Genomic DNA, 24042 nt, shown 5'->3' on the forward strand with positions numbered 1-24042 from the left:
TTCTCTTCTTCTTCTTCTTCTTCTTTTCTTCTTCTCTTCTTCTTCTTCTTCTTCTTCTTCTTCTTCTTCTTATTATTATTATAATTATTATATATTATATTATTATATTATTATTATTATTATTATTATTATTTTATTTCTATTATCATTATTATATATTATTATTATCATCATCATCATCACCACCAGTAATGGTCATTTGTAACCCATAGCCTCCAAACGGTATTTTGTCGGGATGAACAAGATGCTGAAAAGTGACTCTCAGGTCAAAATGATATAAAATCTGAAACTTTATTTCGTCTTTTCCGATTTAAGAAACAATGTTTTTCTTCCTTAGTAGACCACGTAAACTTGATCATGTTTTTGACTACAAATTCCATTGTAAGCATCCCAATCACCCGACAATATTCCGTTTTGAAACGATTCGCCACATTTGTTTAATTTCATATTGATGATATTATCAATAAATCCCTTTGCATTCTCCATATCAAAGGCGTTTAATTGATACCATCCTAATTTAAGCCTTTAGCCACGCTATGTTAAGTTATATAACAATGAGAACGATATAAAGTCATACTTTATAATAGCACTATAATATGTAACAAATAATAATTGAAATTGAATGTAAGCTCCAATTTGATATACGAAAACAAATAAAATGTGCGTTTCGGGTTTCCCCTTGATCAACGAAACAGGATATATGAAACACTATAGACGAATGAGATAATGTGGTAGCGGCGTTGTTAAGATGAATCATATACAGTAGGAAGATGTATGGTGACTCGAAGAGATTGTCCCTCGTTGGGACTGGTGAGATTGACAGTAATCCATTTGATAAACCCTATTGAGATTGGAGATGACATGGAATGAGGGGGGAGATGAGGGGGGAGTTGAGGTGAAGGGGGAAAATAACCTTCTGATAGGATGGTTAACCAGCTAACTGCCGTACTCTGGGAAAGCTTGTATTAAAACATTTGGCCAGAAAACTCGTCCTTCAAATATCGATCAATTTAAGTAAACCTCATCTTGGCAAAAACTCTAAAACCTGGGACTTCGCGAAATTGATTTTAGTTAAGTTTAAATTACATGTTTTTTCTAGAGTACGTCAATTGACTGGTCAAACGGTGAGGACTATAGAAAATATGGTGTTGGAATATACAGTGTGTTTTTTATACATTTTAAATTTTTTTATTATTGACACATTTAAGGTTTGAATAACTCGAGACCTATGTAAGATTTCATCAAACGTTTTTTTTTCCATATGTGCAGAATGTATTCAAGTTTTGATTGATATAAGGCTTAATAATGTGGCTCCCTTTGGTAGCTAAGTTATGACGTCATCAGTCGAAAAGTGCAATTTAGACATCAATAGTAGTTTGTTTAGGCTTGGTCCGTCATGAGTATCGAACCTTGACAGACGCAACTCACTAAAAACTTTGCCTTCTCAGATGAAGCAACTTTTTACGTGTCCGGGCGTGTACACAGTCATAATGATCGACAATGGAGAAAGAAAAAACCAGATTAAGTTATCGAGTGTCATCGCAAATCATCAAAAGTCATGTCTGGTGTGAACTGACCAGGGAAAGAGGTTCGGTCATTTCTTTCTTGACGACATGACAGTGACAACAGCAAACTATCTGTTAGAATTCTGGCCATGATAGAATCATACGGAGTCCCTCAATTTGATTATCTTTAACCCAACATCTTTTACCAACGGACTGGAGCTCCCCCTCAGTGGATAAATGTGAGGGAATTTTTAAAGGAACAGTTCCCAAACCAATGGATCTGCAGAAATGGTCCAAATTTCTGGCCTCTAAGATCACCTGATCTAACCCCACTTGACTTTTTATGGGGATATGAGAAGAGCAGAGTGTTTAGAACTCCCGTGAGAGACATGCGTGACCTGAAGACAGAAATAAGAGAAGCCGTTCGCTGTACCAGATTACTCATGCTGGAAAAGACGAATGCGAACTGGAGGGACATTTGCGGATTGTCATTCAAAATGATGGTGGTCACGTGGAGTTTTAAATCGGACGATTGTGAAAACACAAGAACACAAGGTATCAGAAAAAAAACCTTATTAAATTTGGATTACTATGTTGGAAATCAAATTGATGTCGTTGCAGCGGTTCTTCGGTTATTTAAACCTGAAATGATAAAAGCAAACTGTAACCTACGATTTATGTCAAAATTACCCTTTTCTACTGAAGACGTCATAATTCATCTACCAAAGCAAAGGGCGCACAGTGTTAAAGCTTATATCAATCAAAACTTAAATGCATTCTGCACCTATAGCAATTAAACCGTTTGATGAAATCTTACATAGCTTTGAAGTTATTCAAACCTAAAATGTGTCAATAAACACACACACACACACACACACACACACACACACACACACGGTTTATTGTTCGGGAAGTATGTAACCAGTCTTTTTAAAACGGTATTATGTCGCAGTGAAGCAGATTTCTAAAAGTGAAATTAAAGCGCATAGAGCATGACTTAAAGCTTGTCAAAAATTATTCTTAAATCCGAGACTCTGTTGAACTCAATATAAAAGGAAGACTGCAAAGGACTTCACCCCCAAATCCAATAATTCCACGTTTGATTTTATTTTTGACTATAAATGTATTTACAATGTCTATAATGACAAGAAATGAAGTGAGTAGGAAAGTGCCAGGGGACAATAATTGAGAATAAAAATTTTGATGCGGCGATGGAGGCTCGAACCCGCGACCTTACTGATACGGATTTGTCGTACTAGTAGGGTCGCCGGTTCGAGCCCCCATCGCCGCCGCGAAAATTTTATTCTCCATTGTCTTCTGGAACTTTCCTACTCACTTCATATCTTGTTATCAACACACGTGCCTGCTCCACTCACTTTTCTGAATCATATAACTCGATGAGATCCCGTACGTATCTTAACATTAATAAAGAAGAAAAGAAGAAAGCGGGTGTAATAATATATTTGAACAGACTAAATGATTTACCCTGAATACTGATATTTTGTGCTTATCGAAATTTGGTCGGGACGTTAATTAATAAAATTGAGAAAAGGTAAGCATACGAATTTTTAAAAAGGGGAATAATAGCAGGCCCATTGGCCTTAATAGAACTGTCCAATTAATCTACTGATAAATTCTTGTTTCATTTTTCCACAGCCGTATCGGTGGGTGGGAGTTGCTTCACCCTGGTCGCCATTTCTCTAGAGCGTTATTTTGCCATTTGTCGACCACTTCATTCAAGATCGTGGCAGACTCTCTCTCATTCATATCGGTAAGAGAAAAATGGAATTGGAATATTATATTCTCATGTAGCGCACCTCGTCAACCTAATAATAATATGTCAATGAATTAGATGAATAAAAAATGAATGAGGGTGGACATTTAAAATGAGTGTTGATAGCAAAAATTATACTACGAACCTTGACAATTATACGCATTTGTGTATTACATATCTAATAATTTTAAATAATGATTATATAACTATGAAAAATTGTACCTAGGAATGAAAGTTTCACACAGCATTTAAAGGTTTTTTGAAGCCTATTAGTTCTTAAAGGATGCGCAACGATAAGATTGCATTTAGCAATTTTGTGGGTTTCTTTACGACAGAACCCCCCCCCCCCCCCCCCCCCACACACACGCACGCAATTAAACACATTCTAGAACAACAATATCTGTCCAATAAAACAATATGGGATATAATGTAATAGGCTTTCTCTTTCTTTGACTTAAATTGAAAATGTTAGCACGAAATTGGATTTAGCCAAATGCCTCGTATCATTCACGAGACCTACAAATGGGACCTTCTATGGATTGATACGAAGCAAAATTCCTCCCACCAGTTTAATAATTAACTCTGTTAATTTTTTTGTACAAAAATTACCAGAGGAGATCGGTTTAAAATCATTTTTTACAGATACACAAATAGCATAAAGGGGCTTTATTTTAGATTAAAAGAACTGTAAAAATTTGGAACAGTATCAGGTAAGAAACTAAAAAGGCTGCTTCTCTGGACAGATTCGAAATAATTGTATAAATTGCAATACACGGGGTATTCATTGGTTCTAAATAACCCTTTCCATAATATGATCTGATATGAATATTGGATGATAAGAAATGATGTATTTTCTCAGATGTATCGTGGTGTGTTGGATTCTCTCAGCAGCTCTCATGTCCCCGACCGCGATATTCCAGAAACACATTGCCCTAGGGTAAGTTGAGATTGTTCTCTCATAACACATTTAATTTTAATTCAGGCCAGACTTCAAATATCGATTAATTAAAATGATTTCTTTGAAGACTCAGGTTTCAGACAGTTTGATAAGTTGCGTTTTTTTTGTTGTAAATCGATCAATATTTGAAGAAAAAGTTCCTTGGCCAAGACGAATAAAAATGAGTTTGATAAGAGTGCGACTGAACAAATTTCAAAGGTAAATTCTTTGACTACATTTCAAGATTTTTACAACTGGAGTTTTGCAATCAGTATACTTAAAGACTGAGTGTTATATTATGTTTTGTTTTCTAGACTAATTTAGCAAGGGCAGGTGGCCTCTTTTGTTAATCTGCAACTTAGCTTTGTCAAATAAGTACTGTTATAATCTGAAATAAACTAGATTAAAAAAAAACAAAAAACAAGCAAAAATTCCAAACTAAAAAAAAAAGGAATAAAAAAAGAAGAAAAAAGACAAAAAACAACACAAAACAAAAGAAACAATAATATTATATTGGCCAAGAAAAACATATTTGAATAGTTTGAACAGTTGGGTGACAAAGAAAAAGAAGAGTAATATTAGTTTTTTGATGTTATCTGATCAGAGAGATGAATGACGTACCATGATCACCGATGTCTGGCACAGACTTGGTACTTGAAGAAGATGAAGTTACCCAGATCAATCGTTAAACTTATTATCCGTCATAATATTGATGTTTCGCGTTTAGGTCAAATACTCACAATATCCACCAGCCAGATATAACGTACCAAAAAACAAAATTATTTGTAACTTTGAATATTTATAGTCTGATTTGTAGAATTTAGTAAGAACTATTCAGTAAAATGGCTGTCTAAAAGCGATAATAAAAAGCTGAGGATGTCAATTTCGTTCCAGCTAATAGATATTGCATGCTTTAGATTGGCTAGGATTTGGAGGTAACACCGCCTTTAAACAATTCTTTTATATACCTCTCTAGAAATGGAGCCTACATGTGTCGCGAGATCTGGCCTTACGTGCGTCTAGAGCAGGCCTACATGGTGTTTCTTGACCTCATCCTGTTGGTGGTTCCAGTCCTCCTGATGACCGTAGCCTACAGTCAGGTGGTCAACACGTTGATGTTTGACGTCAGATCTAGTATGGATATGGGGATGCCAGAAGATGGTAAGAACGGTGAAAAAAATCTTATCTCTGTCACAATTAACTTGGAGCGGGATATATATATATATATATATATATATATATATATATATATATATATAAATATATATATATATATATATATATATATATATATATATATATATATATATAATATAATTTATATATTATTATTTTTTTTAATTTAAAAAAAAATGTTTTTTATATCATACAATAGAGGACAAAAGCGGGATGTCATAATACTGGTTCCAATCTGATTGGAAGTGTAAAGCCAGTCTTCCGGAACACTGGATACATACATAGTGTAAATGGTCTTCTGGTTTCAGGGGTTATGATATCTTATTTTCTAGCCAAATCAAATACTGGTAGTCAATGAAGATCATCCATCCTCGCTCTTTTACGCCCCGTAATCATATGAATTTGCATATACATCCGGCTACTAAAACAGTTACACCAACTTATGATTCAATATGTAACCTATTCATTGTTTATACATTGTCCGGAGAATTGGTTTCACATTTCCAAAGAGTTTTGAATCGGAAAAGAGGAAGGTGTGACATCACGACTTCTCTGTCCTACTGTTACTGCTCGTCGTGGAACGAACGATAAATACGACGATAATCTGAGTGGGCGTGGCTATGACCACTTTCTCTATCGTTCGTTGTCTCTTATCGTCGTCTGCGCAAACTCTGTATTATGTCGGAGTAGACCTGGTGCTTATAATATTTTCAATTTAAGTTGCAAGTTTGGAGTTTAAATAAATGCCTTTATTGAAAAAGCGCCCTTATTCAGGACCAAAAAGAAAATAGTATTTGAATGTTGGGCAGAAAACCCATCCTCAAATCATCGATTGATGAAAACGACTCTTATCGTATCCAAAACAACTCTCAAGCATGGGACTTTCAATGAAGTCCCATATTTAAGAGTTTTTGACAAGATGAGTCACGTTTTAACCGATCGATAGTTGAAGGACGTGTTTTCTGGATTATTTTTTTAGAGTAAAGCAGAGGAGTGAGCTGTTATCAAGGCAATGTGGTCTAGTGGTATGACACTCGCTTTCGGATCGGAAGGTCCTGGGTTCGAGCCTTGCTCGGCGCATAGTTGATTGAGTCCTTGGAAACGGCTCTTTACTCATTCATCTCTCACCGCATCATCATCATCATCATTGCCTTTTTCACCCTGGGTCAGAGTATAGGCCACAGACAAACAGTTTCCATCCTTCTCTATCCTGAGCCAACTTTTTTATCTCATTCCAGGTCTTACCACTTCTCTGTATATCAGCTTCTTTAATTCTTCTCCATGTTCCTCGTGGTCTTCCCCTTGATCTTCTGCCCTGAGGGTTCCAGTCCAATACTTTCTTTGTTATGTATCCAGTGGGTTTCGCTTACTCCAAGTATGCAGCCTGTATCTTCTCATCTCAGTCACAACTTGAGAGCTTTTTCCTGCTTCATACATGGTGCGAACGTTCCACGACGCAATTCGAAGCTGCTTGTTTGGCGAAGACATCATCGGGTCAGCAGAGTCCTTTCGGCTTTGTCTGTTGTCCTTCATAAATTCTGTAATTCCAGAAACTCTTCGTCGCCCAAGCTAAAAAAAGGATTTGGTTTGTCTGTCTGTGTTTCTGTAACGGTTTTTTCGCACTCAGGTATAAAATGAGTACCAGGCCTTAACAGTGTTGTTATGTCCGAAAAATGTAAAATCGCCTAACAGGCGTCATGTCTCGTTCTACAGGTTAAGTGTTGCTGTTGGTCTGGGACCCCTTTAAAGCGCTTTGAGACTTCGAGTGGATATTGCGCTATATAAATACCCTCATCAATTATTAATCTTCAAACCGTTGAATTTTCCTAATAATGTAGTCTACATTCAATGGTCTTTATCTAGTAGTTCATTCCGACAAAATACCAGATTGACACTAAGACAGAGAGACAGACAGACAGACAGAGAGAGAGAGAGAGAGAGAGAGAGAGAGAGAGAGAGAGAGAAAGAGAGAGAGAGAGAAAGGGAGTTGTGGGAAAGGGGCGCGAGTCAGACAGACAGACAGACAGACAGAAAAAAACTCGAGCATTTAGAAAGCATAATATCCACTAAATAATAATAATAATAATAATAATAATAATAATAATAATAATAATAATAATAATAATAATAATAATAATAGATCTTTATTGTCCATAAATATGGCAATTTGTCATTTAGTTACACTTGTTATAACGTTAAACGATAACTGTAACATTGAACAGATATTTCACTCCTACTTATTTTCTCTCTCTCTCTCTCTCTCTCTCTCTCTCTCTCTCTCTCTCTCTCTCTCTCTCCTCTCTTTCTTTCACACGTGCGATATACACAACATAAACATATTCATTTCGTTTTCAATTTGTTACGATTGTGGCAATTCGACACCAAAAATTATCATCATTATCAATTGGTCAGTTAATCTTACATTAAATAAATTAATCAGTTAATCAGTCAACGAATCAATCCTTGGTTTTTCTGTACCATATGAAATATTCAAAATTTTTATTGCTGATGGAACAAACGTTGATTTATACTTGTTAGTTCTACATTTAATCTGACAAAACCCAGATGGTAAAAGACTAAATTCATCGTATAAAATATGTTTTTTATTGTTGGTAATTGAGAATGCTTTCCTTTCTATTGCTTTTCCATGAATTCTTTCTACTCCATCAAGAGGATGGTTTATTATTTTTGATGCCTCTTTGATAGTTTTGAAATTTTTGATTTATCTTTAAGTCGGCATCCTCCAAACCATATGGTGCAGCCAAACGCAATTACACTTTTAATCAATGAGTCATAAACTCTTAACATAGTTTTCTTCCTTACTTGAAATGTTCTCAATTTCCTTAGGATGTATAATCTTTGGACAACTTTCTTAGATATTATATTAATATGTTGAGAGAAATTGAGGGAACTATCAATGGTTATTCCTAAATATTTAAAATATTCAAATATCTCAACATCATTTTTACCGATCGCCACACACTTTAAGTCTTTCTTATTTTTTACACTAAACACCTGTTCTTTTGTTTTTTTCAACATTTAATTCAAGCTGATTTTGTTTACACCAATTGGTGAATATATTTATTTGTTTGAAATAATTCTTTTCGGTAACTTTATCTTTTAATAAGCCAAGAATAGCAGTATCAGCTGCATATTTCACTATAAAACAATTTTCAAAGGATGGTCTGCAGTCGTTGGTGTATAAGATGTACAGGATTGGTGAACTCACGCAGCCTTGGGGACATCCGTTCGACAACGTTCTTTTGTTGGAGAAATGTTCACCCAATTTTACACATTGCGGTCTATGGGTCAGAAACTCTTTATACCATTTAATAAGGTAGTTTGGAATATCCATGTTGCACAACTTTTGAAGCAAAATATCTGTGTTCATGGCATTAAAAGCTGACGAAAAGTCGACAAACAGATTCTGGCGTAATTCGAGGGCTCAAATCGCTTTACAAGAGGTAGCATTTAACAACAGTAACATTAAACATGTACGATGAGATAGATATGACGCCTGTTAGGCAATATTACATTATTTTTTGGTCTGATACAACACTGTTAACGGCCATGTACTCAATTTACACCTGAGTGCGGCGAAAGAAGGTGAGTAAAGACCCTTTTCCAAGGGCTCAACTATGCACCCCTCAGAGTAGACTCGAAACCTTGACCTTCAAGTCCGAGGGAAAGTGTCATACCACAAGGCCACATAGCCGAGAGATTGCGGAGAGAGAGAGAGAGAGAGAGAGAGAGAGAGAGAGAGAGAGAGAGAAGAAAGAAAGAGAGAGAGAGAGAGAAAGAGAGAGAGAGGGAGGGAGAGAGAGAGAGAGAGAGAGAGAGAGAGAGAGAGAGAGAAATGAAGAAAGAAAGAAAGAAAGAAAGAAAGAGAGTGAGAAAGAGAGAGAGAAAGAGAGAGAGAGAAAAAGAAAGAAAGAGAGAGAGAAAGAGAAAGACAGAAAGAGAGAGAGAGAGAGAGAGAGAGAGAGAGAGAGAGAGAGAGAGAGAGAGAGAGAGAGAGATATGGAGACAAAGAGATAGATAATTCACTTAGTATGATATTTTGCACTATGAATAAAGGATAGTAAAAAAACCCCAAGCAATAGTTCTTAATTTCGTCCTCAGAAGTCGATAAAGCTCTTTTATCAGAACAGGGCAAGAAGCGAACATAGATTTACAGAGACGGATCATGACAAAAATTATGTGAAATAGCGTTCCTAAAGTGTGAAAAAGTACATGGATGAAATCATACGGTAGAGGGAGACACAAAGACGAAATCGATGGGATACAATTTGTTTCAAAGTGAAGGGGATAATCATGTGGATAATGATAAAAGAGGGCTAAGCCCATCGTAGACGCTCCCACTGTGGTAGATGGGATAATTTCAGGTCAGAGGCTGGGATACATATAGGTTCTTGAACCAGAAGACAATCGAAAAATAAAAGAAAAAGAGAGGAAACTGACCTGGACTTTGATATCTCGTAGTTACAAAATAATATCATTTTAATTACTTTTTTAAAAATATAGACGTTGCGAATTTTTATGGAAATCTAAAACTGACGTTTACTTATATATATATGCAGGCCTGATAACCACATTCTTCTGTTCTATTGGAAATACTATCAAACCAATGCAATAAAGAGTCAATTATATCAATGTTAAAATGAGCCCAGAATGGGGCAGAGAAGTCGTGAAGCCACACGTTCTACCTTAACGGTTCCAAACTCCTTGGAAGTATGTGTGTAACCAGACCTTTGGAGGAGTAATAATGAATAGGTTACATGTTGAACTATAATATGGTGGCATAACTATTTTAGTAGCAGGATGTATAGACAAATTCTTAGGATTACGGGACGTAAAAAAAGGATGATCTTTATTGACTACCAGCATATATTTAGACTAGAAAATAAGATGCCATCACTCTGAAATGAGAAGATCACTTACACAAAGTATGTATCCAGTACTCCGGAAGAGTGGTTTTACACTTCCAGTGAGCATGGAACCAGTTTTGTTGACATCACACTTTGTTCCCTACTGCGTTCAATTATCAGACCTATAAATATCGACACGTTGCCTAAAACCAATTAAATTGCATCTATTTTGACAACTGTGGGATGACTAGAAACAAATCAGGATTAAAAGCTCTTTACACTTGAAGAGACTATATTGTACAGTTTGTTTCACAATAGGCTGATGAGATGGCAGTCCAAGACGATTGTCACCAGCTAGATAGATCTAGTACAAGATGCTAGTGAGCACGTAGCCACATGGCACCGTGAATAAAACTCAACAACTTGAAGGAAAATATTACTGCCGTACTCTGAAAAGGAATCAAACACGTTTTAAAAAAAAATTGCCAGAAAACTCGTCCTTTAAACATCAATCGATTAACTCACTCAATCCAAGAGATTTTTGCTACTTTTCAAAATTGGAAAAAATGTATTAAAAATGAGCATGTATCTACATAGAAAGTTTTATTCAACTTTCATTAACATGCAAAAACTAAAAACATTAGCTTTGATACTCCGCCTATAATTTGTCTCAGAAAAATGTAATAAATAGGCATGGGGTAAAAGTAACCCGGGTGAACTACGGATATAGTCGGTGTTAGGGTTGAGTGAGTTAAAAGGACCACCATCTTGTCAAAAACTCTCAAATCTTAAACTCTACTGAAGAACCAAATGTTAGAGTTTTTGACAAAATCAGGATAATTTTATTTGAAGGACGAGTTTCCTGGCTAAAGATTTTTAAGGCATGTTTTTTCAAAGTACGTCAGATTAATTAACCAGTTAACTCCTGAACTCTGGAAAAACTATATATAACAATTTTGCCGTAAATCCTGTCCTTCAAATATCGATCGATTTAAATGACACTCATCTTGGCAAAAACCCTCAAAACTGGGCTTCGAAATTCCATTTTTGAGAGTTTTTGTTTGAGAGTTTTTGCCAAGATGAATGTCGATCGATTTTTGAAGGACGAGTTTGCCGGCCAAATTTTAAAATACGGGTTAGTTTTTTTCCCCCAAAGTACGACATTTTAGTCATTTTGGTCATTTTGGTTTATGATAAATTGCACTGTTCTACTCCATATCTGACATTAAAGATACAAGCAAGACCATTCTTTTATAAAGATTATATTGTCATTATGACATAATTGAAAGAACTGTGATTGATATTCCTGTTAAGTGGTATTGATCAATACATTTACAATATATGATTTCCACAATAATTATTTTTTTCCTCCAAACGTTGCTTTATACTTGATGATTCATTATGCTAGAGCGTGCCCATTATATGTTTTAAAAAAGGAACTATAAACATCGATTGGATTGTCGTAAACTAAATCACTCCCCCCACACACGCGCACACGCACACACACGCACACACACACACACACTCACACACACACACACAGAGAGAGAGAGAGAGAGAGAGAGAGCGAGAGAAAGAGAGAGAAGAGGGACAGAGAGAGAGAGAGAGAGAGAGAGAGAGGGGGGGGGGAGAGTTAACTAAAGGAGAGATTTATCATCGCATCTCCGTGTAAATTCTATAGATATTTTCTCCTTTCATCACATCACATTGTGTCCGTTGCCTCATTTTGTTCATATTCATTAAAGCTCTCTTTGCGTTCAGTACTTACTTTGTATTTTTCCTTTTTTACTGCTAAAGACAAAAAAATATTGATCTTTTTGTAGACAACGGCAACTGATTCAAATGTTCTTTTAAATTCAATTTTATTGAACTCATCGTGGTTTAAGTATCGAAAATGGCTGTTCATTACCCATTATTATATTATGTGATCTAAAGAGCTCAAGTTTAATGAGTACATGTTACTGTATATGTATGGGATTTATGTCAGTGTGTGTCTGTATGTGTGTGTGTGTGTGTATGTGTGTGAGTGTTCTAATTTATAATACTAAATTATTGCAGCAACACATTTGTGACGCGAAGATGCGTACGGCTATTTAGCATTTTTTTGTATTTTTCCACGAGCCAGTACGGCTTCACTCTAATATAATATAAATACAGTACACGATGGGTGATTTCTAATGACATTCTGTATTTAATTTGTTCCATGGATCAGCGTCGTGCGGCTATATGGTCTAGTGGTATGACACCCGCTTTCGGATCAGAAGGTCATGGGTTCAAGCCTTGCTCGACGCATAGTTGAGTCCTTGAAAAGAACTTTTTATTCACATTCCCCTACCATACTTGGGTGTATCATGAGTACCTGGCACCTGGTCGTTAAGCTGCGTCGTCTCTGTCGGGAAAAAAATTGCAATATCGTCTAATAGGCTTCATGTCTCGTTCTACATGTTATGTATTCCTGACGTGTTACTGACCCTTTGTAAATCGCCCTGAGCACGTTTAATGGATATTGCGCTTTAAAAAAGCTCAATTTTTTTCGTGTTTTTTTTTCGTGTCGTCTTAGGACCAGCCATTAACCAGTAAATTGCCGTAATCTAGAAAGACACGTATTTGAATATTTGGTCAGTCGTCCTTCAAAAATCGATCCATCTAAATTACCTTCATTTTGTCAAAACCCCTCAAACCTGGGATTTCGCAAAGTTGAGCACATCTGCAACACGACCTCGAAAAACTGACGGTTTGGGAACAGAGTCGCCGCATGGAGTTTCATCCACAGAAATGCAATGTCATTTCCATCTTCAGAAAAAAAATCTTCAATTACATGCGATTACAAGCTACTTAACCACACTTTAGAGCACATAACATCAGCCAAATATATAGGAATAACAATAAAATCAGACATAAACTGGGGCGAGTACATCAACAACATCAAAACAAAATCAAATAGGACCCTGGATTACATTCGAAAAAATTTAAAGATTAAATCAACAACCTAAAATCACCAGCTTACAAGTCATTAGTTCGACCACAAATTGAATACGCATACACTGTTTGGAATGGAGAGAAAGACAAAGGGAGTAAATTTGACTTGTATATTATTATGAACAACACAAAACAAAATGTTCATAATATATGAGTCAAATTTACTCTATTTACCTTTCTCTCCATCTTATTGCTCATTTAGACACCTCTAGTTTTTGTTTTTAACAACTGTTTGGAACAAACACACAAAACACCTTGTTGATGAACTGGAGTCATTGCAGATACGAGCCACTCGGTTTATTATGGTAAATTATAAGAAAACATCAAGTGTGAGCAGCATGATTGATCAACTGGAATGGAAGTGGCTCCAAACTAGGAGGAAAGTAGCTTGCCTGACCATGATGTATAAGATAAAGAGCAACCTGGTGGCTTTTTCAAATCCTGATCTCCAGACACCGACACGAACATCGAGGACTTCCCACATGGACAATTTCATTCCCCTCTCTGGCATCCACCAAAGACCTCAGAAAATATCATTTTACCCCACAACCATTAATGATTGGAACAATTTACCGCGAGAAGTTACATCTGCACCCACTATATTTAGATTTATTTACAGAGCTTCTGGATCACTGCTGATGTTCAACATAATGTTATTTTTATGAGTGAAGATGGACATGAAAGGAAGATTCAGATTGAGCGCAGACCCTTCTCTCCGGTGTTTCAGAGCTATGCCTTTCTCACCCAGCCGTTTGGTTAACCCACAAATTACGTCCATCGGTATTATCTTATTTCTGTAAATAGTTGGAGTAACATTATAAATAAGACATCAGCCAAACTGAAGAATGACACGGTGCATAGCTTTTAAAAGAATAAAAAGGCGTTAAGTTTAACTTTCATTTTAGGTAACATTTATATTATCATTGGGAAAATTAAATTTTGTCTCTAAACTGAAAAAAAACCTTATTTTCTAATTCTGACCACCATTTTGAATTTAACCTCAATTTTCCCAATCTTGTTTATTCCGACAGAAAAAGAAAGTTGACTCTATATATGTGTCACATGTGTGTTAGCTAACGCTGCTTGGCAAAGGGGAAGGGGTGTAATTGTAGTTTTTCCTTTTTCTTTCGTTTTTTTTTTTTTGTATTTCACACACTTTTCCGACGAGCGACATGCTAGTGTTAGATACATCCACATTTCACATATTTGTTCTTACATTCCTGCCCTCTCCCTCCAGTGTATATCGTCTCTTATTTGGTTAATTAGATCAGAAATAATGATGCAAACAGAAGGCACGGGGAGGAATTCAATTTTAATCACATGAAAATCGGATCATTGGAGACAGATATGATAATCCTTTAAATCTAAGCTCTAACTTTGGTGGCGTAAATTGTCGTCAAAGACGTATGTATTTAATGCTATGGCCTTGATGAAAATACAGTAAACTATCGGTATGTTACCCTCCATTATATTGTTAACTTTGTTTTCTAAAATGTTTTGTCTTAGATTATTTTTTAATACATAAAAATACCAACAGTATAACATCATTATACCCACACCCGTCAACGGCAAAAGCATTGGCGAGCTGCAGTCAAGACAACACATTTTGGGGGAAATATTCGTTACACCATGCCTCTAGAAATATTTATGATTATAAGTCTGGGTAAAAGTCACTTTTGGTTAACCCATACATTTTTCTTTCATTTAGTGTTCTGTATGTCGTAAAGTTGAGTGGCAGTAATTGTTATTAGATGGTGTTTGAGCTTTCATAAAGCAATATATAATCATTTTGGCACGTTAGGCACTTCCAGTCTTTCGATTATTTACTCGTGTTTTTTTTTTATAATGATGAGGCGATTAAGCCCGAGATGGATCAATAATGATACTCAATGGAAGCCTTTTTTTTTGGGTGTTCCGTTGTTTTGGCAGTAGGTATTTATCATACCATCTACCATATATGTTTTTGAAAGGCAAGCTGTTGCGCCTTTTGAAAAATGTGTCAAATTCATTAAACTTTGAAAGGTCCAAAATTCCCAGCTCCGGTGTAATAAGGCATTACTGTATACGAAAACGAAAAGCAGGTGGAAAATAACTCCAGATATTTCTAGAGCTATTATTATCCTTGACACAACACATTCATGCCCTTTTTCAAACTCCGCACAAATTTTGTATCGCTGTTGATAAATACATTCATTATAGCCTAGCTCCAAAACATGGTGGTATATCGAAGCGTTACTATACAGGAAAGAAAATCACATGGAAAAGCTATTTAATAATTAAATCTATTAATTCTAGACACATAAAAACGGTTGTTTTTCATGCTACATCAAATACGAGTCTAATGATAAACAGCATCAATGGCTTGTTTGTTTATTTGTTTTTGAGGGTTTACCGATGCTGTAGACACTTTAATGTTTTATTGTCGCCAAGGAAATGAAATTATTGAGGGGCAATTGCTTTGAAATTTAGCATTTGAGAAATAATATAAGAAAGAGGCGATTTGCTCAAACAAATAATGGAAATAAGGCAATTTATTCGTGTGTGTGTGTGTGTGTGTGTGTGTGTTTGTGTGTGTATGTGTTTGTGCGTGTGTGTGTTATGTGAGACCTTTCAATAGGCTCAACCAAACAAATAAACGTGATCTCTGATCCCAAAAAAATAAAGCAAATGCTTGAAACAATAATATATCAGTAGAACATTGAGATAAGGGGCTACAAGGAAAATAAAATATTAATTCGTAAAACATAATACATGTAATTAGGCTGACCCTTTTTGCTCAGCCGTCGTTACTAATTTGCAGGTCTGATAACCCAAATTATTATGAGCTCATTGTTGTAATAGAAATACACGCAAATCATCGCAAAATATTGTCCGTTTCAACAATTTTAAAACAAGCCCATAATTACGTTCAATTATTAGACCTGAAAATATATGCACCTAGGCTAAGACCCTTGTGTAAACATTGCCCGAAGAGACCCGCCGATTACTTATGACATTTTGGAAAACAGACAAGTTGTTCTTTTAAAAATCGTATAAAAATTATCATTTTGTGTGTGGGCATCTTTCAGAAACATTTGCGTTTGTAATAGGATTAGATATGCTCCAAAATGAACACATTTGAAACTCTTGACTTATCACTCACTCACTCAATCCCATGACCGGATGGTCGTCGGGGGGACTTGCGCTAAGCAGAAGTTACAGTCTTCCTCCATGCCTGCCTGTTGCTAGCCCTATGTAGCAGCTCCGGAACCGACATCTCTGTCCATTCTTTTATATTGTCCAGCCACATCTTCCTTTGGCGCCCTCTTCTGCGCTGGCCTCCTACAGTGCCCTATAGGACTGTTCTACTCAGGCTATTGTGTCGAGTATGGTGTCCAAACCAAGACAGTTTTCTGCGCTTCACAATCACTTTAAGAGGTTCTTGACTTATGCCAAGTGTTTTAGATAGAGAAAAGGAAAGATAAGATTACACAGATCAAGCTCATTTGTCTTTCCACTCACAGCCACGTATGTCATGGATGCAGAAGTGCTACAAATTCCACATTAATAATTGAAATCCATAATATTTTTATTCTTTCCAGGTATTGTGGGGGGCAATTTCATCTTGAGGAACTACAGAACTATCGAACTCCGACTACTGCATAGAGACTCGTCCTGTCGCAGTGTGACGTCATACACTTCAACGGATACGTCATTATCTCAGGGAGGAACCATAACACCACCAAAATGTATATCTAGATCAGGTATGGATTTGTGTCAGCGTCTGCATGTAGGTTTTCATTGATGAGTGAAAAGCATTGTTAAAAAAATATGATGATGATGATGATGATGATGACAATTATAAAGACACTATTTTATGATAGAGATAACTCTAGATTTCATAATAACTCATGATGGTTGTGATAAATGTTTGCAGACTAGAGCTGTTTATTCAGAAATAGGCGCTTTAGAAATAAACTATACCATCATCATCATCATCATCATCATCATCATCATCATCATCATCATCATCATCATCATCATCATCATCATCATCATCATTCATTATTATATTATTATTATTATTAATTATTATTATTATTATTATATATTATTATTATATATTATTATTATTATTATTATATTATTATTATATTATTTCTATTACTACTACTACTACTACTACTACTACTACTACTACTATACTACTACTACTACTACTACTACACTATTATTATTATTATTATTATTATTATTATCATTATTATTATTATTATTAATATCATTATTATTATTATTATTATCATTATTATTATTATTATTATTATTATTTATTATTATTATTATTATTATTATTATTATTATTATTATTATTATTATTATTATTGGTATTATTATTTTCATCACTATTATTGTTATCATTATTATTATTTTTAATATTATTGTTATTATTATCATTATTATTATTATGTTATTATTATCATTATTATCATTATTATTATTATTATTATTATTATTATTATTATTATTATTATTATTATTGTTATTAATATTAGTATCATCATCATCATCATCATCATCATCATCATCATCATCATCATCATCTTTATTACTTATTTTGGGTTAAATTACGACTTTTAGCTATATTATTGAAATCTAACTTTATTGATTGAGAAATCAGCTAATTATCCACAAGCTAATCAGTCGTCGTACTACTATTCTCTCCACAAATTGTCACTAATTTTCCCTGACCGTGATAAGACATCGTTGCCATTTTGGTCACCAAATCCTACGAAAAGGTCTTGAACTGGAGACTTCTAGTAGGTAGTTTCGTGTTGAATACTCTGAGACAAGATGGGAATCCATTTAATCTTACGAATTATGAATGAACATTTTCTGGCCAAAATAGACAAACGGTGTTTTGTCATTGTAAGACAGAACTGTTTATGATGTTATACTAAAAAAAAAAAAACCCCAACACCTTTTGGACCATAAAACTCGTCTTTCAAATATCGATCGATTGAAATAGCCCTTTATTTTACATAAAACTCTCAACCTGGAAACATTTTAATCGATCAATATTTGATAGATGAGTTTTCTGGCCAAGATTTTGAAAATTTGTTGGGTTTTTTTCTTCTCAGTGGACTGCAATAAACTACCATACGTATGATAAATTAACTCTTTCAAGACAAGCCTGTATTTCTTTCAAGCCATAAATTCTCGTATTTTTCAATGTCTATTTCAAACCTTATTTTTTTTTCATATCAATGCGACTGGAAATGAACCGAAGTCAAATTCGCGATATTTCGTCCTGTCGTTGTATGAGTCCTGGTAAAAATTAGTGCGGGGCGGTCCTTGGCAAGCTTAAGGACCACGGTCCTACGGTCCTTGGGAAATGAAGACCGCAAGGACCGGTCCTAAGGACCGGTCCTTTTCAACATTGAACATTCCTGAGAGACTGTTGGAAATTCAAACCGGTTTGACCTTTGAGACCGTGGGATCGTTCATTCTTGAACCGTTAAAGACCGCTACACGATGAAAACCGTGGTCTACAGGAGTAAAACACACGGAGTAGTCACACTCATTTCAAATTGTAACCTAATTAGAGAAGAGGGGTGATTCCTTCTTTATTTGCTCACCGTACTTCATTGATACTTCGATAATTTAATAAAATTTGAAATTTATCCCCATTAACGGAGATAATGGCATCGCCCAAGGCGTTGATCGAGTTGTTCGTGGCGTTGATACACACACGCAACTCCTACCCCCCCCCCCCCCCCCCCCCCACACACACATAGAGGGCAGCGAGCATTGAAGAGTAAGAGAGAGACGTGAAGTTATAATAAGAGGGGGTGGATGAGGTAATAAGAGGGGTCGATGGTGACTTTTCGCCAGATCTAACAAACTCAGCTACCCATTCATTGCTGAGTAGACAGGGATTCAGAAAAAACTCGACTGCACCCGGGATCGATCTCTGGCCCTTTGCGTATAAAGAGAGTGCTCTATCAACTGAGCTATCGGGGTCCCCAAATATTCTATTGGACTTTTTTTAAATTCAGACGTTATAACTGGGTTTTTTGGAAGGAAGAAACTAATGAAACTCATATTATTTGATTAGTAAAAACACCAAACGAAATTTTAATATTATTGTATTATTTTAAATGACAACACTGCGATAGAAAGGAGTGGTGACAAGAGATGGACAAAAGAAAACAAAAAATCGGATTTGCTACTTGCTAGGTTCGACACACACACACACACACACACACACACACACACAAACACACACATCTTTAGTAGTCACATACATTTCAAACAATAACCCATTAGAGAAGAGGGGTCATGCCTTCACCATAGATCATTGTCATTGCGATCATTATGGTGTAGTAAATTTTGAAATTTACCCCGTATAATGGAATCGTCCAAGGCGTGCGCCTCCTGTTCCCCCCATCTCACACACGAAAGGGCGGTTTGCGGAGTGGAGGTTGGTGGTCGTCTGCCTGTATGGTCGTCTGTGTCGTTTAGTGTATGGCAAAGGGGGGTGGGTGGGATTAATTAAGTGGGATGGGTGGTGATTGGTGGAAGATAGGCAACCGAAGGCAACGAATCGCTGGGGAAGTAGTAGGCTTAGGCTATGGCGCGAGACCGACGGTGATCAGACCGGTCTTCAGCGCGGCACTAGTTGAAAGGTGATAAGAAGTGAGGACCGCCGCCGGTCTTCACTATGGGACCGATCCCCGGTTCACAGCTAAAAGACCGTAGGACCGGTCCAATAGGACCGGTCTTCAGCGCGGCACTAGTAAAAATCTAATCTCGTGTGTAAAGGGTTAATTGCGTGAATCGAGTCACGCCGTTTACGGTTTGTCAGTAGCGTTGCGTTTAATGAATATATTTACATACATGTTGGACTGGCAGAAAGACCCAAAGATTCAATTGAAAAGGGTAATCTGACGGGATGGTCGATGAGCTTATAGTTACAATGATGAGGATTTGATTCAAGGACCAATTGCAGTTCGTTCCGTAAAACAACCGGATCGATGAACTCTTAAGGCGTGTTTATATGATATCATTATGTAGCCTACCTTCTCAGTATATTAGTGGGGGGGGGGGGGGATAATATAGGCTACGTGTATATATCATAATAACGATAATACTAATAATGATGATGATGATAATGATGATGATGATGATGATGATGATGATGATAATAGTAATAATAATAGTAATAGTAATAATAATAATAGTGATGATGATGATGATGATGATGATGATGATGATGATGATGATGATGATGATGATGATGATGATGATGACGGAACCTTTTGAATAACAATCATTCACAGGCAATAATAACATTTAAAGTCCAAGAAAGTTTTTTTTTTTTTTTTTTTTTTTTTTGCTGGACGCTTTTAAAATAAAAAAGGAACGGAGATGGGGTGGGGGGGGGGGGGGGGTGGATGTCATATTCTTTGAGCAACCTTGTACATGGGAATAAAAAAGGTAAACATTTTAACACATTTTTCCAACACTAGATACCTTAAATTCACTTGGACGACGGAAAAGCCGCCGGTCGGTGACCAATAGGATACGACACAGCAACCCACAGAGAATACGTAAGAACAAGATACGGGTCATCAGAATGCTCTTTGTAGTTGTCATGGAGTTTTTTCTATGCTGGACACCTCTCTACGTGTTACAGACATGGATGGTCTTTCATTCGGAAAGTGCCTACCAGGTAAGGCCTTTGTTTATCTATTTATTTATTTATTTGAGTAGTTTGCATATAATATGTGCATAGTATTACAACAGATTGCAGAATTCAGAAAAAATCTGAAAAAAATGAACAACATATTGGATCTCGAGATTGGCTCCCTGGAAACGTGATATTTATATTCTCTATGCCCGATATTTTCTCATTATTATTACACAAATGGGCGAAATATCATCTATGGGCCGGTTAAAATAGCAAAATAAAGTCATATCTTAGGCATCCATTTGTTGTCGTATTAAAATATAAATCACTCAAAAGTATAGCTACTTATTGCCAAGCATTTACTTTCTATAAGTAACATAAGCGTTATTCCTTCCTGAGGTTAATAAAAACTCTCGACCAATACAAATACAATCTTCTGGGAGCCAATTGAATTATAGCTGATAAAGGTTAACATGACTCTTGTCTTTGAGTCTAATGGTCGAAGGGTTAAATTAACTTGAAAACACTAATGTTTAAGTGTTTTACATAATTGTTTACGACTAACTTGCAAACGTTTCTTAAATTAAGGATGATTTTATCAACCGTTGACTCAAATGATTAGATTATTTTAATATCTCCTATGGACATAATGAACGGCCATTTTATGTTTAGAATTGCCATCTGGCCGCCTAGTTGCCAGGTTCATTTGCTCGCACCAACAAACTTTATTACCGGATCAATTTTGATCTTTATTGACTCAAAAGATTTGTCTCGGTCTATGTTAATTTCCACAATACAGTAATGCGATATTTAAAAGAGAAAAGTATTTGTTCGTAAATAGCCTTATTTCCCCACGAAAATTACGGGTTCTACACTAGATATATCAAGATCACTCAAAATGTATCTTATACCTCCCTTTCCAGGTTGTGACTCCTTTAACGAAGATGTTACTTCATTTACTCAGCTATTTCTCATCCTGTGTCAATCCTATCACCTACTGCTTCATGAACAAAAAGTTCCGAGAAGCCTTTCTTAGAGTCTTTCAGGTAAGTCAAAAACCAATTTTGCGGAACTAACCAACATACACTTATATTGAACATGAGAGGAAGATGGCAATTAGAAAATACATTGCATTCTGTCTAGACATCAATGATTTGGACCCCAATTTCGGTTTTAGGGATGCTGACAGACACCATCTCCAAAAACCTAAATGCATTCCAAAACAAATGCCAAACTGGCAAAATGCATGCAAATTGAAGAACGAGACATGACGCCTGTTAGGCGATAATACAATGTTTTTTCGACAGAGACAACACTGTTAACGGCTAGGTTCTCATTTTACACCTGAGTACGATGCGAGAATGTGAGAAAAGAGCCTTTTCCAAGGACTCATCTATGCGCCAAGCGAGCTCACACCCAGTAACTTCCGATCCGAAAGCGAGTGTCATACCACAAGACCACATAGCCACACTTATAATCTTATAATTTAAAAACACTTTTTAAAAAAAGGTTCCATATTTGGTTATTATGTTGTTTTTTTTTTATATCTGAGTATTGTGTATCCGTGCGTTTATACATAATAATGTAACACAATATCTTCTCATCCCTCAGTGTCGTGGTCCACCTCAGACCATACGAGAGAGGCGCATGATGCAGCTACAGATGCAACACCAACGGAATCACCGCAACAGTAGCCTCAACAGCAGCAGCCTCAATAGCAACAACCAACATCACCATCAGCACAATAACTATCACCGTCGTAGTACGGCTGTGTCAAGATTGAGCGAACAGTTCAACTCAAGATCGTCGTCATCAAGTGTCATGACCACGGACTCATTCAAAGTTAGGCAGCCCGTCCTTGATAGGTGTCGCAAGGTCAAGGACAGCCATATTGACGAAGAAGGAGAATTTAATCGGAATTTGTCCGATTAGGATTATCATAAATAAAGAAAATAATACAGTATGTTTTATTAAAATTATTGACGCATTTCAGATTTGAATAACTCTAAACCTAGATCTATGTAAGATTTCATCAAACGTTTTTTTTTTTTTTTTTTTTTTTTTTTTTTTTTTTTGTTGCTGTAGATGCAGAATTTATTTAAGTTTTGAATGATTTAAGTGCCCCCTTTGGTAGCTGAGTTATGATGTCACGAGTAGAAAAGGGTAATTTTGAAATAATTCGTAATTTACAGTGTTTGTATTTAATCATTGTCACATTTCAGGTTTAAATAACTCAAGAATAGCTGCAACGACATCAATTTGGTTTTCAAAATATTCATCCAAATTTATTAAAGTTAAGTTGTTTTTTTCTTCTGATATCTTACTTTGATCGTGTGTTGCCAAGTTGATATCTTTAGACTGATAGGTTAAATGAAATAAACTTTCGAGAATCATGTCAGACAAAGTCAAAATAAATTACAATTTATATCAAAATTACACTTTTCTACTGATTAGGTCATATCTCAGCTACCAAAGAGCGCACATGTTTAAATTTTATATCAATCAAAACTTAAATTAATTCTGCAGATATCGCAAAAACTGATTGCTGATATCTTAAATAGCTCAAGAGTTAGTTAAACCTGAAATGTGTCAATAATTAAAAGAAACACACTGTACGTCTCATGACAAGGAAGGCAGACAGATCAATCTATAGAGTTCAAGACTTGGCATTTAGTCTATAGTGACTCAGTGTGTCTAATAGATTAAAATAACTCATTTTCTATCAGGGTGTCACTGAACGGATTTTAAAAGTCACCTCCTTTCAAGCATGTTGAATGCATATGACCCGTCCAGTAAAGTTTTAGACTCCTGCAATGTTCATACCTCAGAAACCGGTATTGATATAAGACTGATTTCATAAAATGACAAAAATCCATTAATTCTTATTATCAAATAATGATGCACTGTGGCCGAGTGGATGCTGTGTTGCATTATAACCTAAGCGGCAGGGATTCTTACCTTCAGACACTTTCACTTTTATTCCCCCTTGGACAAGATTTTTCACCCCATTTGGCTTACATGGACAAAGGAATCGGCTTACATCGTACGGTTGTCATACTTAAGGCATGGAGAAACCGGGTTCGAGCGACGCTATCAGCATTCTTAACGAGCAATATACGTAGCTTCTTTTT

General features: G+C 35.9%; 1 protein-coding gene across 1 annotated transcript in view; it reads left to right on the top strand.

Moving 5' to 3' along the window:
• Nucleotides 1-23380, top strand: part of LOC144971725 (cholecystokinin receptor type A-like) — a 77072-nt gene extending 53692 nt beyond the window's left edge. Inside the window, exons 2-8 of the mRNA XM_078912797.1 lie at nucleotides 3162-3276; nucleotides 4139-4216; nucleotides 5193-5386; nucleotides 16821-16982; nucleotides 20751-20953; nucleotides 21835-21957; nucleotides 22523-23380. Of these exons, the coding sequence (XP_078768923.1) occupies nucleotides 3162-3276; nucleotides 4139-4216; nucleotides 5193-5386; nucleotides 16821-16982; nucleotides 20751-20953; nucleotides 21835-21957; nucleotides 22523-22843 (1196 nt within the window). The 3' untranslated portion in view covers nucleotides 22844-23380. The remainder of the gene's footprint in view (nucleotides 1-3161; nucleotides 3277-4138; nucleotides 4217-5192; nucleotides 5387-16820; nucleotides 16983-20750; nucleotides 20954-21834; nucleotides 21958-22522) is intronic.
• The last annotated feature ends 662 nt before the right edge of the window (nucleotides 23381-24042 follow it).

The sequence above is a fragment of the Berghia stephanieae genome, chromosome 4 (assembly GCF_034508935.2).
Source record: "Berghia stephanieae isolate SIO BIC M18660-M18661 chromosome 4, UCSD_Bste_1.3, whole genome shotgun sequence".
Taxonomy (NCBI): domain Eukaryota; kingdom Metazoa; phylum Mollusca; class Gastropoda; order Nudibranchia; family Aeolidiidae; genus Berghia; species Berghia stephanieae.